Raw genomic sequence first — 19,551 nt, 5'->3', positions numbered from 1 at the left:
TTTTCACTTTAAAGTAATCAAGAAACATAGGGTTCTGCTTTTTAGTAATCTCCTCTACAGTTGACTACTTAAAATTAGTTTGTGGCTTTTAAAAACTTATTACTGATTCCTTGTCTTAATAGAACATGTGATTTCAGCCTAAGCTTCATCTAAATTTCATAGTTTCTGAGGAAAGTAGACAGTGTGGAACACAGTCCTCCTCTGGGAGTATGCTGAGCTTAATGAGCTTGATAGTCTGGTGGGCTCAATAAATCAAATAAAGCAAAACATTTCTCAATTTTGAATAAAAGCATTTATCACACAGTGTTTATTCATTCATGGTCACAAGATTGATTGGCTCCTAGAATCCTGCCATATATTGAAACACTTTGTTTTTGTTTTTCCAGTAGGCAAATTGCGGAAGCGCTGGATGAAGGAGAGCATCTCTGATGTTGGCCTGGGAATGCTGAGATCTGTTAAAGAATATGTGGACCCCAATAACATCTTTGGAAACAAAAATCTTTTATAAAGCTCTGCACAAATGATGTACTAAAAATTAAAAATTACTGTTGAAATTCCTCCACTTTCATTGTATTGATATCCCAGTAATCAAATATAACATAGACTAAACTTTAAAAACTAGTAACTTACATTGATTTTTGCTACTCCCTTCCCTCTTCCCCCAATAAAGTGTAAACATCACTATTAATGTTTATGGACTTTTACTTAACAATGTTCCAACCTACTGGGCACAAAGTACAAACCAGGAAATGCAAATTTGGGTTTCCAAGTTCAGCTAGGCAGCACAGCTGACAGTATTTTCAGTGCTGGATACTGCCAGATGTTTCTTACTTAAAGCATCCCCTGCAAGGAGGACAAAGACTGACAACAGTGTTTTCTACAGAAGCAGCTGCTCAGCCCAGCCTCTTGCTAAAGGAAAGCTGCAAAGAGACAGATGAGAGAACACCAAGGAGTACCTCCCTGTACTGGATTAAGCATGTAACAGAGTTGTAACCAGCAAACACTTAAGAGTACAAATGTAGGCTTTAATCAAAAGAGACAGTGTAAGTCAAACTACTAAAAATTCAGTAGTCTCTCCCTGTAGTACTACTGGAAAATCTTACACAATTGAACTGTTCTGAGTTGTATTTGCATTGCTGGGATAATCTTAAATTAATTGTAGGTCAGTCACTAAGTTTTGTACAATGGACGTTTCTCACTGTACGTTGAAAACAGGTTTGTAACAAAATTTTGTGTTCATCTGTACTTCAGTCCTAGTGTGTATGGGTTTTGTTCCCATTGTGTTTGTTTTGCACAGATGCAAAATTTCTCTTTCGGTTATTCAAATGAAACTGCCCAGCACTGTCTTTTGAAACAGTCACAACAGTTTAATAAAACACTTTAATGGACAACCTGCTGTCATCCTGGAAGTGAGATTTCCCATTTGTTTTGTACAGTTTCCTATGGCCTTTATGAATCATTTATTTACTTCACAGTAGCCACAATTTTAATTGTCCATTGAACTTTATGAAAATGAAATATTTTCTTGAGCCGTATCATGTGAGAGTAAGCATTTTTACATTGAAACTTGAATCTTAATCAGTAAAATAAACAAAGTATTTGTCAATATTCATGATCCATTTTTAAGGTGGGTTCTTTCTTAAAGCAAATTATCCAACTTTTTGATAATTAATGTATATGCATAAGATAGAAAAAAATACAGACTATCCTTTGAGGACACTGTCTCTAGGCAACTGCTTCACAGCTCTGTAGTGTCAGTTTGGACACCTTTTGTATTGGTAGTGCCGCTAATGAGGAGAAAAAGATAAATTGCATTTTTGTTTTTAAACTATTTTAGAATACTCTCTAATTAGCTCTCAGTTTTGGTAATATACCAAAAAGAGTATAAAATGCTTGAAAAAATACTGCATATCAGACAGTTCTGAACTTGTTCTAAGATTAATTTCAATGCTACAATTCAAATGATTGAAAAACATGGACACTCAAAACATGACTAAACTGCATGCTGTCAAGGTAATGAAAGAAAATGTTTTTATGATCTGCAGGTCGTAAGACAAGAATGTTCATGTGATACTTTAAATGCAGCTGGATTTATTTTGAATGGTCTTTATTTCACAACATTTCAGTATATAAATCTATTAATTTTTCTTGTCCCCAGAGTTCATATTTCAGCAGTAACCAAAACAGTAGGTGTAGTCCGTTTTAGGAGACTGAGCCTTCACACTGTGGTTAAGTGTTCCTTAAGTACACAAAGGTGTCTTGGTGAAGTGAATCTGCACATGGTGGTGCAGGGGCTTCCTCACCTCAGCTGCACAGTGGTGACTCCGTGGCCACGGCTGGCGTCTTGCTGATGACTTGTGTCACTCCCCAGTGGAGGCCTTTCTAGGAGCTGGTAAATATGAAGGGTGTTTATGTGCCTCAATGAAAGTTTGTGTAACTATGAAGAATTAATTTTGAAGGAAAGCATGTGAAGCTTTTTTGCAGAATGACAGCACAAAGAGTAGAACAAGTAGTCATAGCTTAGTAATACTGATCTCTTAAGATTTTGACTAAAGTACAACACAGCTCCACAACATCCTTCCCATTTTTAAATTTTCTGACTATGGTTTTTCTCATCCTTTTTTGTATTGAAAGTACACAGGTAAAAACTCCTTATACTCTCTAACCTTTAAATAGCCACTGACTTCTGAAGTGATTTAAAATGCAGTAAAGATTTTTACTGTATGTCAATTGCCCTATGGGAAGGTGAAATAACAAGGGTGCCAAAGCACTGTCTCTGGATAGCTCTGAGGAAAAGATTAACTACAAATGTAATAGATATTGCTGTCTTCCTAAATACTATCTTAGGAATGGGTCAGAGCCTAGTTGAAACTGCAGTTGAAACATGTATTACTGTCTTTAATTTCACATTTAAATTGCTAATGCAAATAGAAAAAAAAAGTAATGCAAGTTCAGAAGACCTAGATAGAGATCATTCACCATTTAAACAAAATCTTACTTTCTCTAATACTATAGTCTTCCATGCCTCTTCCTTCTGAATGCTCTTTCTTTCTACACACTTCCCTTCTTGTAGCTGCAGCCTGTTTAGGGATGGAGTTTGATCCATGCAGATTAGAAGTGCTGATGCATAACACAACTTTTGCATTTGCTTGACTATTTTGGCCATACGTAAGTTACAAGCAGTTTTAATTAATCTTGTAATGACTTCCAATTACACAGCTTCTGCTCCCTTTGAAGGAGGAAAGGTGCAGAGAGTGACTGTGGCTTGACTGTAAAATCTGTTTACATTAGAGAGACCTTAATAAAAGTTTGGAGGGGAAAGAAGCAAATCTGTTAAAAGCTGATCCAGGATCTAAATCTTACAGTCAAAGAAAAATGTGTCTTGATTTGACTTACAGTATAATAGTTAGAGATGTCATCTTTGCCTTACAGCTGTGAAAGAGGCAAGGCCAAATAGTTCTTCCATAGCAATGTTAATTAACTGAAACCAATTTCAAAGGGCAGGGATACATTAGCACTGAAATCCAGAAAACACAAATTGCTTCTCAATCTTGGAAATGTATGTTTATCAAGGTTGTAATTTAGTTTTCTGCAAATAAAGCCAAACAGTGTTTGTCATTTTAGTGTGAGATTAACTGTAAAGCTTCAGTTGTAATGTTAAGAGATTACAGAACCTTATATTATTAATAAAAAGAAAATTGGCCTAAACTAGTATGTGGTTTTTTGTGATCAAACTAAACAAATATATTCTACTAACTTGTCATATTGCTTCATTTTAATTTGGTGATGAACTCTTACCTAAGGAAAACTATTAGGAAAGCTTTGGCACTTGCTGGGAGAAAAGAGGTTGAATTTATAAAAGTATGCTAATAGGAGCTCTGCTTTTTTGTCCTGTGTAAAGCAAAAATAGGAAAGAGAGAATTTCAGGGAAGGAAGGGCAAAACAACACTTGAACGCCAGGCTGCTTGGTTGAGAATTTCACCCCTTTGGTGAGGGCAGGACAGGGACAATGTTGAGCTGCTCTTTGAAACTTCTTTCAAATATAGTACAGAAGCAGACCTTGTCTTACTTTGCTTCCCCATATTTCAAAGCCCTGTTGTATTAAGCTGTTGCAACAGGTATATTGTTTCCTGCTGCTGTGCTCATCTCACGTAAAACTTCCTTGTTACAGGTCCTGGAATCTGTTAGAGTTCTGCGTGCAGCAATGCATCACGTGTGAACAGAAGCAATATTTCACAGTTATCTGCATCACTGCTATAAAGTCTTTGTGCCTTTTAAGCTAAACTGGCTGAAATCACGTTGCTCTAAAGAAATGTTGCATTGTCTTGTGTTAGCACCATTATTCAGTCTTAACACATTGCACAAAACCTGTAAAAGGCGTAGTATGCAAGAGACAGAAGAACTAATGACATGGTTCACCTTGTACAACTATGACAATTTCTCAATATGATCCAAATATTTTTGTGTGCTTGCTCACAGGAAGGAGAATACCTGGTCATCAAGCAGTTTGTGTTTTCCTTCTATTAACAGCATTAAAATGCAGTATTTTTACTTGGATCCACTTTGTCTCAATCTGAAGGAGATTTTAGATGATGATATACTTGTCTCAGGATGACAGCCAGGCCCCATCAGTGTTCTCTTTGTTTGAAATACATAAATTTTATAAAAAGTTGGATCTGAACTCACAGCTGTGTAAATACTACAGGCTCACTGTTTATGGTTTTATAGTCCCAACACTGACTTTGAATTCCACATTACCTTTAACATAAATTGATGTCTTTCCTCAGGCCCTCTATGGAGACCAGAATTGGCAGGTGGCTGCTTTTTTCAGTGTCAGCTTTAAGGTCTGCTTTGCTCAAAGGGCAGAGGTGGTCAGAAATACTGTGCAAAGATGTTTGCTGTGCTGTCTCTGAAAAATACTAGTGCTGTCAGTTTGAAATTAAAAATTCCATTTCAAAAATATGGGGGCTATGATATTTTAAATCATACTGTTACTTGCACTATTTACCAATACAAATTGCAATAATATGTACCTTTATTGAAATGCTGTGAAATGTTTCATTTATTAATTTGTTTTTGCACTTTGGAAAAACAAAGCATTGATCTTTTTATGGGAAACTTGATTAATCTTTCCTTTTGATTCAGAATAAATCTAAATTTCAATCGACTGTTGGTAATTTCCAGTATAACATTCCTATTTGAGTAGCACTCCGCCTGTTCACACCTTTGTGGTAGTCTGTAGTATTGCCTCCCCCCCACCAAATGGGGCCCATAGCAATTTTTACATTAATGTATTTGTTGTAGTACTGTAAAGTATCATGGCAGCCTTCTAAAGGATAAAACAGAAGTGTTGACCACAGCAGTGGATTTGTGTGTGTGCTAAAAGACAACGGACAAAAATTCGATTATGTGACTCTAGTCATGTAAAGTTTAAGTTGATGCTTCTAAAACTTGAGATCAAATTAGGAAATAAATGAAAAATGTTTTTGTTTAAAAATAATACTTTAAAACTCTAAATTATGAAGAATGTCAAGTGATTGTCCCAACTCTCCTGTTCAATGTCATCTGGCTTATCTGAGTGTGGCTGACTTCCTACAATGCTTCTATATAGCAAAATATAAAATGGATGATCTCCAGACAGGGTCATGATACAACTACTCCCGTTTCAGGGGGCTGGAAGGGCTTGGCTCTATTCCCACGAGGGACACAGACACTGAGCGTGTGGCTATCTGGTACTACCATTGCACCAGTCAGTGCTGGCTCAGCAACACGATATTCAAAGCATTTTATAGACAAGGAATATCGCTGATGTTATGTACTCAAATTAAGTTTGGCAAATACTGAAAACATAAAAGGGCAGTTTGGTAAGTTCAGTTCTTGACTAGACTCAGTCCTGAGGCTGTGGTAGTAATGAGAAGGTACAAACCCAGCCGCTGACCTTGCTCCCTCCCAGCCCGTGGCAGCAGCCGGCAGTGTTTCCTGTCTCGCTCTGTTCCTGCCGCCGCAGAGCAGGAAATCCTGACTGCCCAGAGGCGAGGCTTAAAAGCCCTTCTGAAACATGAAGTGACACACATGCTCACCTAGCAAATACATAGCAGCTGGGTAAATACATGTAGAGATGAGGCCATAAAAGCTCGTTATTAAGGAAAGTAAATCTGGCTAATGTTAGAAAGCAAGATGTGGGTGAGCTGAACGCAATACTTTGGTAAGTGGGCAAGCCACAAGGCAAATTTACCTTCTTAGTACTGTTGCTTCTAGAAGTACAGGGCAACGCTGTTCTTTCAGTCAAGTTTTTTAAAATTAAGATTTTCATACAAAATGAAGATCTTATCTTTCTCTGTTCATGCTTGCAACTGTGTTATGCCTAAATTCTCAGTTGTGTTCAGTTTTGCAGGTTAGCACATTCTAGTGCAGGCAAATGAAGAATAGAAGCTGCTGGCTTCCTTGAAATGGTATCGGAGCTCAGTTTATTCGTGCAGAAGTGTAATTGGTAGCCTTCCTAAGAGGTGAGATCCCTTTAAAGCACATCATTAAAAACAGTCCGCAGAGAACAAAAACAAGCTGTGAAAAGGGATTGGGGAGAGACAAGGCCAAAGAGAAAAGATGCTGGAGGATGTTGCTGTAGCTTTACAAGGGTGGAGTCCGTCCGTGTTGTTACCTAACATGTTGCTAAGGGAGCAGGGTTTACTGTTTTTGAAGGAGGAAATGAGTGACAGCTGCCCAAGGGACAGTGGAGAAAGGCTCTCAAGAAGGTCCTTTCTCCTGTGCAGTGCAGAGGTTTAGCATCACCTCATGGTACACAGAGGCTGTCCCTCGGCAAAGCTTCAGTGGGCAGCAGAGCCCACCAGCATGCTTAATAAAAACTTCTTTGTACAACTTCACCTGGCTGTTGCATGACTTACTGCTAACGAAATCATGACCAGGAAGCAAAGAGAATTGCTAATGAGGAAAACAGAGCAAGGGCAGTGCAAGCCAGTATCTTGTGCGTATGGCTAAATTACAGTGAAATGAACATCTGGCAGCAACAGTCAGGCAGACGGGACCTGGTTGCTACAGAGAAATGATAAATGTCAGATGGTAACAAATCTGCTGCCTTGGTTACAATTTAGTACTTTTTTAAGGCTGATGAGAGGAAATCACTATCTCTTCGTTTGTAGAGCTGTGTGCTGCTCTGCAGACACAAATAAAACATAATGTTATTTCCTGTTCTTTTCAGTAGCTCACGTAAGACTCCCGTGCATGTCTGGGCTCGAGTAGGTGTTTACAGCTGAGCCTTTGTGGGCTGCCTGCTCAGCCATGCTACAGCTTCGGGTCCTTCCTCTTCACCTCTGTCACTGTGTGATTTACATTACTAAAACCAAAATTATCCTTCTTGCTGTTGCAGAAAGCATAGGCTGATTGTCCCTTCCAAAAAAAATGAGGAAAGAGCAATAGGGTCACTTTAGTTTTCTTTTGTTTAAAACCACGTGCTGATATGCTACAGCTGTAGACCAGTCAAGAGCAAAGTTAAACTGGCTATGAGTGGCTGGATAGGGAACCTTGTGAATGCCACATTAGTGATGAGTTAGCAATTGTTCGCTAACTGTAGCAATAAGCAAGACCTTCAGCAGCCAGAGCACAAGTACCCACCACTGGAGTTAAACGCAGCTTCCCTGAGAGGGAGCTGAGCAGGTTTATAAGCATAGGGACAGAAGCAGTTGTGTTTGTATCTCTTCCCTGCTGCGTGCAGACCCACATGTTCCATGTTGACTCTTGGCATCTCACATCGTAAGTGTGATGTTGTGCTTCTACTGTGAATCTGAAGGATGGGATTTGCTCATTGCTTGCACATAAACTCTTCAGAAGCAGGATGTTTGTGTGTGCCGACTTCCCAGGAAAGTGGCTGGGGAGTCACATGTCGAGACAGCAGAGGTTTGCTGATCTCCTGCCAGGCTGGGCTGTGTGGGTGTTTGATGCACGGAGAGCTTCGCTGCCTCACAAGGGTTGTTTTCACTTTCTGCATCTGCAAACTCCTGCCATTTTATTCCAAATATACTTTACTTGCTCTGGCTGTGTGTATTCTGGTCCTGAGAGAGGCAGCTTTGTCCTTCACATGATTTCCAGCCCTGCCTGAGCAAATCCCACCTGCCTTGGTCATGGCACGTGTTGCCACACGCAGCCCCCCGACCCGTCCTGGCAGCCCCTGAGGACAGCTTTTTCCTCTGGCGAGGGGATGGTTAAACAAAGGAGAACGAGGTCAAAAATCGCTGCCTGAGGGCTGCCGCTTGAAAGGCTGTTTGGCCCTTTCCCACCGATGTGTCCCCATCCCCAATGACAGTGACAGGCCTCAGCTGTGTCCTTGTGCCAGGCCCGGGGGCGGGCGGCGATTCCTCGCCTGAGCCGCTCTGGGCTGTGAGGGGCGGCTGCGGCCCCCGGAGCCGCGGCTCTCCACAGAGCAGCGCTGCCGACCGAAGCGGGCAGGGCCGGCCAGGCACTCCTCCTCCAGGTAAGAGCACATGTTTATGAGGGTGCTGGTGATTTTTTGCCTCCTTGGCTGCTTGTTGATAGCAACATGGGGGCTTGGAGCCGATGGCTAGTGCGGGTCGGGGATGGAGGTCCGTAGTGGGACCGCTCTTGGCTGGACAGGGTACCCGGAGAGGCCCTGTGGTCCAAGAGGCTCGGAGGCAATGGCAGAGCAGCAAGGGCTCCCCTTCCCGGGCCAAGGTGAAGCTGTATGAGGTGCCCCCTCAGAGGGGGCTGGGGGGACTCCTTGTTCCAGGGCTGGGAGAGCCAGGCGCTCCCTGGGGAAACGGGGAGCGCTGAGCATGGCCGTGTGGAGTCCAGTCTCCCCCAAGGTGTGTCTGTGAGCATCTCTTGGCTTTTGCTTGTGTTTCAGATGTGTTGAGGCAGCATTTAAATATGAGACCTGTGAGTCTCCAGTGGCTTAAAGAGGCAATTTCACTTCTGTGCTGTTGTATTAGTTACTTCTGATAATCATTTTGCAACTCATGTTCTGCCCTTGTTTATATCCAACCTGGCTTTGCTAATGTGTGTTGAATGAGCTCGAGGTCAGCAACTGCTCAGCTGTGGAGCAAGGCAAGTAATTGATATTTGCCTTTGTGCTCTGAAATCGCTTGGCAATTTTCAGTTAAAAGAAGCATAATTCAAATTTTGCTTGGTATGCTGAGGCTTCTGAAAGCTGCTGTGGGTAACTTCTGTATAACGTACTCTGCGTTTGGCCTCTTGTCTGCCACTGCGTTGACTTTGAAATGTGACTGAGAAATGTCGATGCATTTGTTTAACAGTTTCAGGTGTGAAAAATGGCTCCATTTCCATTTGCTACTTCTTCAAAACAATACATATGAAAAAAAGAAAGACAAAACCATTCCTCTATAGTGGAAGCTACAATTGAATTTGCTTTTAACCACTGTATTACAGTGACTTGAGTATAACCTGCCTGTAAAACTCCCCAGCTGCTCTAGCTCTTTTCCTGTCAGAAGGCTGGCCATAGAATAAATTAAAAGTACAGAATTGAAACCAAGATGTGAAATTAAACTTTTATTAAAGTAAGTCAGGTTCTGGATTTATTTTAAAGAGTGAGGCAATAAAAGTGAACATATAAAAATTGCAATTTAAAATAATGTACATTCTTTTTATGTAATTCCTCTGTTTTCAATTTTATCGGTACAACTGAGTTATATTTACTGAAGTTGCATACCAGTGTTTTTCCAACTGTGATGGTGGCTTGTGTGTTTGATGACTTTCACTTTTGGGATGCCATGGAGAAAGGAAGGGAAATACAGGGGGAAAGGGAAACCACAGAGACCTCGTTACAGCTCCTTGGTCTGCCACCACCTGGCACCAGCGCAATGTAGGGTAGCACAGAGGTCTCCTGATTTTACTACAGGGAAGGAAGCCTTGAGCCAAGTGTCCCACACCTCCCAGGCCTCCCCAGCCCTCAAGAGGAGGCAGCTGCCTCAGCTGTGGACTCTCCGCCTTGTCCTGCAGATCGGTGGTGGCCCAGCCCCCTCCAGGTATTCTGCACGTGGCATAGGGGTGAGAGGAAAAATGGGACAACTGCATGGGCAAGGATGCTATCTGCTGGCACTGGGGCTCTTTAACTATTAGTTAATCAAATCTCCTTAGTTAAATAATGATAGTGTCCAGAGCATAGTTTCTCTGTACTTCAACAGCAATTGTAGCAGGAGTGATTTGGATTCTATTGAATTGCTTTACCTGTTGATATCATCGATATGTATTGCTTAACTTGACTGAAGGTGAAGTCTTCCCTCTTGCTTCAGGATCTGCTGGGGTAAGGAGGAAGAACCCTCATTTCCTTTCTGGATTCTTCTGAATGTGTTATCTTTGCATTGAAGAAACTGTAATTCCTGTAAAAGAGCATTTCCCAGTGTGTTCTGTAAGGAAGGCTCAGGACAGGGAGGAGCAGGTGTGTAAGTGGGCAGGATGCATCTTGTACCCAAAAAGGATGTTGTGTTTGGATTCAAAAGGAGGAATCATTTGGGTGGAATAGAGAAATTACATCAGAAAAAGTGTTTAACTCTGTTTGCTTAATTTGCTTATTCTCTGTCTCCACCCCATTTATTTGTAGGGCTGTGGACTCAGTCCTGCAATTACCAAGCCCCTGCAATTACCATTGTTTTTGAAGACACACTAATTGTAATGGATCAAGCCCACACAACACAATCAGTCCAAAAGGCTACTCTGCATCTAGAGTGGTGCCATCCACAGGGGGCTGGCAAGGTTACTCACGTCTTTCATAGGTAAAAGAGTTTCTTTCAAGCACAAAAATCAATTTTTCACTTATTTGCAACTGAGTATTGCCCTATTCCTATAAAGAGTTGGCTAGCAAAGACTGCAGGAGCAATGCATTTGAAGGTCTCAGATGAGGTTTGCTCAATGTGGATATAACACTGCACTCTTCTGAGCTTCTCATGCAGGTTACATTATTCTTCTTTGGATGATAGGGACATTGGGTGTACAAAGGCAAAGTCATGCAGATGTTTCCATGCAGGACAACATTTTCCTCCGATGTTGATTCTTTTGGTATTTAATAAATTCAAAGAAAGCAATTTACCTGTTTTGACCAGTTTATAAAGCTGGAGAGAAATAGCTTAGGTTATTTCAACTGGACAAAAGATGAGGTTTATAATGAAGTGTCCTGAGTCAGAACTGTCTACTCTGGAGCACTCAGGATTCATCAGGTGAAAAATGAACCTATGTAGACTCTTCTCCCCTCAGGTCTGCGGTAAACTATGTACTTTATGGTGTTCTTAATTCACATCAAGGGAGTTTACACAGAGACATTAATTCTGTACAAGTAAACTAGAGAATGAAATACAACACAACTGATGCATTACTGAAGATAATCTCTATTAATTCTCTGTGTGGATAAAATGCTGAATCATCTATTCTGGAGCTATTGTTTCTCAAAAATTGCAAAGTCCAGCACCAGCCTACAAAGCTCATGTTCTCATCTGACATTTGGGAATGGGCAAGGTTATTATTTTGCTGACTGGATCCCATTCTTACTTGCCCCATTGCCACTGCCCTCTGGCCCTTGTACTTTGGAATGGGAGAGATGAAAAGGATTTGTCTCCTGCAATGCTGGGGCAGAACAGAGCGGGCTAAAGCTCTTGTGGTTTCTCTGCTGTTACCAGTGTATTTCCATCTGGAAATCACTGAGGGAGCCTGTTAATTCAATTTTATTACTGTATATTTTAAAGACTGTCAAAAAAGCTCAGGGCTTTGGCACAGGCCTTCATTTTAGTTTAGTCTAAATCAAAATAAATAATAAAATCCTCATGAAGATGTACAGGCACTGAGATACTTATCCAACCTGACATGATGAAAAAATAAACTAATAATGTTTTATAGGCTCATGAAAAAAATATTTACTTACCTTATATGACTATGCCAATAAAGTTTTAAACAGATTAAAAGCTGACAGATGCCAATGATCATACCGTATGAAAATAAAAAAAAAGAAGGAAAGGCAATTATGTCAAATTTAAGCTTACCAAATCTGATTTAAATATATTGATATCTAAGTGTGACATATACTTGATTCTCTTATAAGAACAAGAAATTTTGGTATACATTTGGCAAATCCCTTGAGATAGCTGAAGAAAAATGGTACAAATGTACACTGGCTAAGATTTTGGACTGGAATATGCAGTGTGGGAGTCTAACTAATCTTGAAATGAGGCTATTTTGGACTGTGCAGTTATGTTTTTAAAGATGCATCTGGGATGGAGTGGCTTCAGGGAGATGGGGCACTCACAAAGTCAGCATGTGAACACAGCTGAATGGAGCGAAATGCTGTAGTGAGCATAGGGACATTGAAGTGTTCAAGTATTTAAAGTGTTTGCCCAGGAGATATAAATGTCTAGGAAAATTGGGGGACATCACCAAACCCTCTACCTAGCATAGAATTACAGAATCGATTATGTTGGAAAAGACCTTTGAGATGGAGTCCAACCTATGACCAAACATCACCCTGTCAACTAGACCATGGCACTGAATGCCACATCCAGTCTTTTTAAACACCTCCACTGATGATGACTCCACCACCTTCCTGGGCAGTCCATTCCAGTATCTAACCACCTTTTCTGTGAAGAATTTCTTCCCAATATCCAGCAAAAACCTCCCCCAGCTGAAGCCTATGTCCTCTTGTTCTGCTGCTCTTTGCCTGGGAGAAGAGCTGACCCCCGCTTGCCTACAGCCTCATTCCAGGGAGTTGCAGAGGGTGGTAAGGTCATCCCCGAGCCTCCTCCAGGCTAAGGAACCCCAGCTCCCTCAGCTGCTCCTCAAAGGACTTGTGTTCCACATCCTTCACCAGCTTTGTTGCCTTTTTCTGGACAAAGTCACAAAGCCCATGCTGCCAGAAACAACCAGTTTGGGTTGTGTATGCGTTTCTTAGATGGGAAGTACTTTTGGCACAGAGCTGCACTTCTGCTGTGATTTGCATCCCCTGCTAAAAACAGATTGGTAGCTCTGAAACCAGGAAACTTTGGGATCAAAATGTACCTCATGGATATCTCCACAATGAAAACACATTTCTGAGATGGATATTTTTTTTTCCTTTTTTTTTTCTTTAAATTTTAATTCAGACCTGCAAACTAGCTTGTAAAACAATGTGTAAAAAATTGCATAACATATTTTTACCCATGAGAGATCTGTAGCTGGATTTTATTCTTTTTAAAATCAGATTTGAAAATATCTAAGCATCCGTGAGTATGATGGAGATTAACTGCTATGCAAAATGACTGCTTTCAGAGAATAGTGCTGACCAAAGCTCGGCAAGAATAAAAGGTGCAAGCTCTGTTATGTGATACAAATCTATTGTGAAAAGACTGGCAATGCGTATGTCTAACTGCTACTTATTATTTTAACCTCTTTTCTTTCCTTAAAAACAAAGGAACAAATTGTATACACCAGAATCACAACAACATACACCAGAGTACTTCAAAACAATGCATTGAGCAGTGCCTGGAGTAGAGTCCTGCTTGGTGGGCTCTGGGTCACTCCTATGGGTCCATATAGTCAGGGTTCACAGTGGCATATGAACCTCTCAGTCCTCCCCTTCCTTCACATGCATTTTTTATTTTCTAATTCCCCACCCTGGACTAAAGTGGATATTTCTGGTCCCTTTTCCAGGTATGCCCTTTCCTGCAAGTGCAACATGACTGTGTGGTTTGGCCTGTTTGCTTCCTGAGCTGCTTTTAGAAAAACTCCAACTTTTTTATCAATTGGAGCTACAGGAAAAGCTGTCTCAAGGCTCACTGGCAGAGCAAGCAAGCCCATTCCCTAGCACTGGAGCTAAGCACTCCCTGACTGATAAGGCTGCAGCTGTCTCCTACCAGCCATGCTGGAATGACATGATGGATGAGCAAGTCTCTTTCCTCTGCTTTCTCCATTGCTGGTCAAAAGCAGCCTGAAAATACAGTAAATCTTTATTTAACTCCAGCCCAAAGATCATCTTATGACTTCAGAGAAAGCTTAGTCTCACTTAAAGCCAGGTAGTGCAGGTTTGACTGCTGAGAGGAAAGATGTTGAACAGCAACTGGATAATGGACTATTTGCTTAGAGTTGATGGACTCCTCTAGTCTTGAAAAGCATTTGCTACTGCCACCATGCAGCAAAGATAAGTCCAATGTTATTTCAGTTTTCTGAGATGGGTTTAAGGTGCTTAATATTAACACAAAAGTTTTAAAGACAATTAGCAAGCTGTTTTGTTTGATTTGGTTGTTTGGGTTTTTAAAATAAATGCCTTTCAAAGCCCTTATCTTTGTTTTCCCATTACTTGCCTATTATACAGCAGTCATAACATCTCATAGGGAAAACTGAGCAATCTGATCACTGTTTATGCCAGTGTACCCTAGAAAAGTACCAGTTGTGGCTGGCAAGCGTCTTCAGTCCATTCTGTTACAGAGGCTGTTGTGATCAGGAGGAGCTCTAGTCAGAGAGGAAGATTCCCAGTTCATTTAATCTTTGGGCTTTCTGGAGGCATAACAACAGTATTTATTACTGCTTTTTGTTTTTAATGGCCTTACTAAAGGCCAGCAGCTCCTCAGATGCTTGGTGGGCCCCTAGCCCAGTTGTGAGTAATGAACTGTCCCTGACAAACTCTGATGTGAATTGAGCCCACACAGGGCAGTTTGCTATAAACAGAAATTCACTGGCTCCCCTTTTGACAGGTATCTTTATCTCTCTCATAGACTTAGCCAAAGGATCTGCTCCAAAGATCCCAAACTCCCAGACATTCAAAGTCTTCGTACAAACATTGCAGTTCAGGGCCGTCCTTTAATCACTGGCTGAGGGAAGAATTAGAGGTGCAACCACATGATGCAAGGCTGCCGCATTAGAAGGGATGATGATAGAAAAAACCTGGGGAAAGGCTTCAGCTGGAAAGAAGAACTAGCCTGTTGTGTTCCCCCGACCCTAGTGACAGAGGATGTCACCTGTGCTGAGGAGTCCTTCAGTTTCACCATAGTCACCTCTAGGTTTGTTCTCCTGGTCTCTCTCACACTGTGGTCTCACTGCCAACAAGGCACACAGCCCCCAAGAGGAGACTTCTTGTCGTGGGGTATTTCCCTTGCCAAAAGCACAGGTCCAAGTTGTGCAGCTATAATAATAATAAGTGGTTCTTAATCAAGGACTATCCATGAGTTTTTCCAGATTGACCATTCCAAAATTTTGGGATGCTTTCCTTGCTTCATATTACATCCTTTTTTTTAAAAAATAATTGAGTTCTATTAGCTACTTTGATTTACTTTTTGGTGGTTTGCTGAGCTTAGATAGGTTTTCATGTTGTTTTATATAAAACCATAGTTCTTTCTGTGGGTGCTGGGTTACAATTACATGGCATTAATGGGCCCTGGCAAAGCAATCCTGTGCCCTGGAGCATGTTAGGGCTTGCTTTGGGGCTTTGCTTCCTTCTCGCTACGCTACAGCTTGAATATATGTTCATTTGTTGTTTGGTTTTACCCCTGTCCGATTGTTTTTGCTGGCTTTTCTGCTCTGCCAGGCTGAGAAGTTTAGTGGGACTTCTTCCATGCAGAAGTTCAGCCGTGTAGAATCTTGAGGCAGCATTGTCAGTGCTCTGCTGATAAATGTTGTGTTCCATTAGGAAATGGACAGAATCATTCTAATCCTAACTTTACTGTGTGTTTGAATTGTTAATGCCAGTAGATTGTACTCTTCTTTTTTCCCTTCTTGGGCTTCTTCTATTCATTTTAAGGATTTGCTCAAGAATTAACGTGCTTGGGGTGTCCATACGTTTGCACTTTGTTCTGATCTGCATTGTAACTTTCTGTGATCTATGGCCCCTGGCACAAGGAACTGGCAAGGAAGTGCCTGAAATTGTGGTCTGGCTGCAGATACTGTTTTAGAGCCCCATCCCTCTACTAATCTGCATTACAGACAAAAGGCCAGATCAGTGCAATTCTCCTGAGCTTCAATTCAGTGACCCAAAATATATGCCAGCTGAGAATCTGGCCCAATGTCTTATTTATAACTGAGATAAAATTTGCAGAGAGAGATAATATCTTTTATTAGATCCCCTAGATTTATTTGGGGGTGGAGTGTGGGGGAGGTGGGAAACAGAATTTTTTTGGCATGCAAGACTCTTTTCAGGGAGAAGTATCTTTAGTATCCTCATCTTCTGAAGATGCCATAGAAATTGGTGTAAGTCTGTTCACAGCAGAGGTGCATGAAAAAAGTGTGAGTAATGACGAAGCACTGAGTTTTCTCTCCTGGGTCCTGCACTCTTCCCTGCACTGAGCCCTCCCCTTTTGTCATAGCTGTCTTACCTGGGGAACAGAAGACTTGTGGTCATCTCTCCCCAGATCCGACAACGCCCCGTGCAGCTGACCCTATTTCTTCCTTGAGCTGGTCTGTTTGTTAGGGCTGGTGTGGTAACTGGCTGTGCCTCCCTGGGAGTGCTGCTTCTTCCTTCTCCTGCAAGAAGGGAGCACACAAAACCATCTCGCTGGGTTTACATAGGTGGGCTGGGCCCTGTGGCTTCACCCTCTCCCCCAGGTCCTGTTGTGCTGTCACATGTCCAGCACTGCGCTTTGTACCTCACAAGTAATCAGATGCAGTTAGAAAATACTGATTTTGATGTACTCTTGAACTATTAACCCATGACCTCTTCAAAGGGGACTTGAAAAGAAGATGGCCAAGACTGTTTGAATGATTGGGCGGTTCCAGGTCCCCCTCTGAGGTGTGTGTTCAGCAGCGGTGGCTGAACCCGAGGACACAGTGAGGTGAGGGCTGCTGTCTGTTTTCTCCAGGCAGACAGGGCTGCCAGGTCAGTGTGAGTGAACACCAGGTGTCGGTGAGTGATTCTGGCTGCCAGTACAACTGGCGTGACAGAGCCCCGTGAAGCAGAGATGGCAACAATGCCTTTCAATGCTTGCGTGCACCAAGTGTTCAGAGTCCCATATATAAAGCAGGAATTTCATAAACCTCTTTGAGCAAGGAAACCACTTCCTCAGTTTCCCTAAAAGCGAGTGAAATCAATGCCTTTCCAGAGATCCTCATCAGCCACTGCCAGCAGGTGTCCCAGCTGTGCTTCTCTATTGAAGATTTACCACTTGGTCTGTCAGCACGAAAACATCCCACCTTCTTCATGTTTTCTGACACCCTGGTGGGATTTGCTGCAGAGGCCATGCCTGGATTTCTTTGCCAAATCGGTCGAGAATGTAATAGGTGAAATGATAGAGGGAGCTCAGACTTGAACACGGGGGGTACAGGGTATAACAGGAAGAATAAATCTTTGTCCCCCCCTTCCTGGCCAGATGCACCGTAAGCCTGACAGACTTATGATTTTATATGGAGAGCAACATATGCTACAGCTTTTATTTCTCTAACCATTAATCAAAAGGTATTTTGTATAAACAACGTAATTGCCAGCTCTGGCCAGCGTGGGTGGGCTGACAGAAAGGCTTTGCAGTTACAGATAATCTTTGCCAGACACTGGCCCTGGTAGCCAGCAGCAGCTGTACGGTCCATACGCCAGCGTGGGTGGGTGTGCGGGGCTGCACACCGGGCTCCAGCCTCAGTGCTGGCAGGGCAGACAGAGCTGCCTTTCCAGCTAGCCCAGAGAAACACAGCTAAGGACTGAGAATAGTGGTGTTTCAGCAGAGAGAAACCCTCTTGCATTTGTCTGGGCTCTTTGTCTTCATGGACTTTAGCCTGGGTTATGCCTGCTCAGTTCCTTATGATATCAAACCTGTGATTTTTGTTTTCTTGGTTGTGCCAAAGAATGTAAAACTGCGGACAAGACAGCTCAGCACACATGAGCAGGAACTTCTTGCCCACAACCCAAAGTAGGGTAGGAAACTGGATATGTTAAGAGGACTTTCCCTTGGTGCAGGGGCTGGGGGGTGACATGAGCCAAGTGTTGGGTGCAGAGGTGGGCGTGATGTTCTGGCAGTGAAGTGCCTACTGGCAGTGAGCTGGAAGAGAAGTGCTGGACTGGAAGCCTTTTCATGGATCTTCCAAAAACCAAGTCACAGGTACTTTCTACCTCATCTAAGTCTATGAGAGAGGAAGAGCCACATGCTGCTGCAGTGGCAGAGGCCATGCTGCTGCAGTAATGCTTGAGCGCCTTTTTTTGGAGGGCAGTTGAGTTTTCGGGCTCTGCAAGGGTGCCTGCTGTGAGTAGACTCTGCATGGACAGCTTCTGGGGAGTTGGCAGGAGAGGACAGCAAAGCTTCACAGCATCAGAGTTATTTCTTGAAAGGAAAACATTTTATTGTCCAGTTTTATGCCACTATTTGGTGCCTTAGTAATTTATCTCAAAGGACTCTTTCCAGGCTACTGATGCCAGGTGATGTGAAGCTACAGCTAGGCCAGAACTCTGGTGCCAAGGTGGTTTTGAAAAGCATCCAGTGTGAGCAAGAAGTGCCAGGATGATAATAAAACACTGCTTCTGAAGGCACTTTCAGGAATTAACAATCTATTTTAAATTTAAGAAATCTGACAGTTTATAAGGGTAATTTCTAGACTTTTGGGACACATCTACCAAAGAGAAAATGCTCTGGTTCTCTTCTAGAAATACTCATTGATGAATTTAAAATACCAGATCTGCAATAGGAATAATAACATCTGTATGACAGCAACAAAATCATGCATCTCTGTTATTGATATCTTCATCTATTGGGAAGGATCCTATCAGCTACAGATTATCTCTTGATTCCTGTACTTACCAAAAGCTCATCAGTGGCAAACAAGGCTAATGTGGAGTGTGAAGAAGTACACCACTGGGTCAGCAATCCTCCCCTTGCCTAATTCCAGCTGTTATATGGTGTTAGTCTGGTATGGGAGTGACAGTTCTGCTACATTTAATTTCCCTAGGAATCATCAGAAAAGCAGGGGACAAAGGGAAATTAATTCAGCCATCGAGATTGTCACAAAAAGTTAATAGTATACTGAGAGAGATTGGTACCAAATAGCAAATTTCAGAGTCAAATCTTGATGCCTGAAAACTTGAGAAGATTCTTAAATCTGGAGATCTGATTACGCCAGTTCTAGAAGTCCTTTAAAACTTGCATAGAAGGCAGCCTTGCATTCCTCACCATCTCAAAATTTAGTGCTGGTTACTTTACAGTGAAAGCAGATTTATATTTTGCTGGTCTTGGAGTGATTGATTTGCTGAACATCAGAAGATAGAATTTGCTATAACAAATTGTTGGATTGATGATCTAACACGAGTATGCTGTTACTGACAACGTGTGATGATTCAAAGGCAACAAACACATCTTGCTGTGCCATCTCTTAGGAAATAATTCCTACCTGACACTTCTAGTGATCATCTTACACCATGAAGCGTGAGATTTGATTACTGATACTTTGGCATGCATAACTACAAAGGTTGTTATTTTTAATGGAGTGGACAGCATGTCTCATGAGAGGTATAAACACATCGTGTGCGTTTGAAATACGATTGTAATGATTCGGCTTATTCTAATACAGAAGACTTTGCTCAATTTGATTAGCTGATGATAATAAAGCATTGCTCAACAAATCAGCAGGATTCATAGTTAA

General features: G+C 41.9%; 1 protein-coding gene across 1 annotated transcript in view; it reads left to right on the top strand.

The window, feature by feature from the left end:
• The window catches only part of AGPS (alkylglycerone phosphate synthase), a 53,257-nt gene extending 49,549 nt beyond the window's left edge, over positions 1–3,708 (top strand). The window contains exon 20 of the mRNA XM_032114152.1: positions 387–3,708. Within this exon, the coding sequence (XP_031970043.1) occupies positions 387–508 (122 nt within the window). The 3' untranslated portion in view covers positions 509–3,708. The remainder of the gene's footprint in view (positions 1–386) is intronic.
• Positions 3,709–19,551: the final 15,843 nt, after the last annotated feature.

Source organism: Corvus moneduloides, chromosome 7 (assembly GCF_009650955.1).
Source record: "Corvus moneduloides isolate bCorMon1 chromosome 7, bCorMon1.pri, whole genome shotgun sequence".
Taxonomy (NCBI): domain Eukaryota; kingdom Metazoa; phylum Chordata; class Aves; order Passeriformes; family Corvidae; genus Corvus; species Corvus moneduloides.
This window is presented reverse-complemented; position numbering and strand designations above follow the sequence as displayed.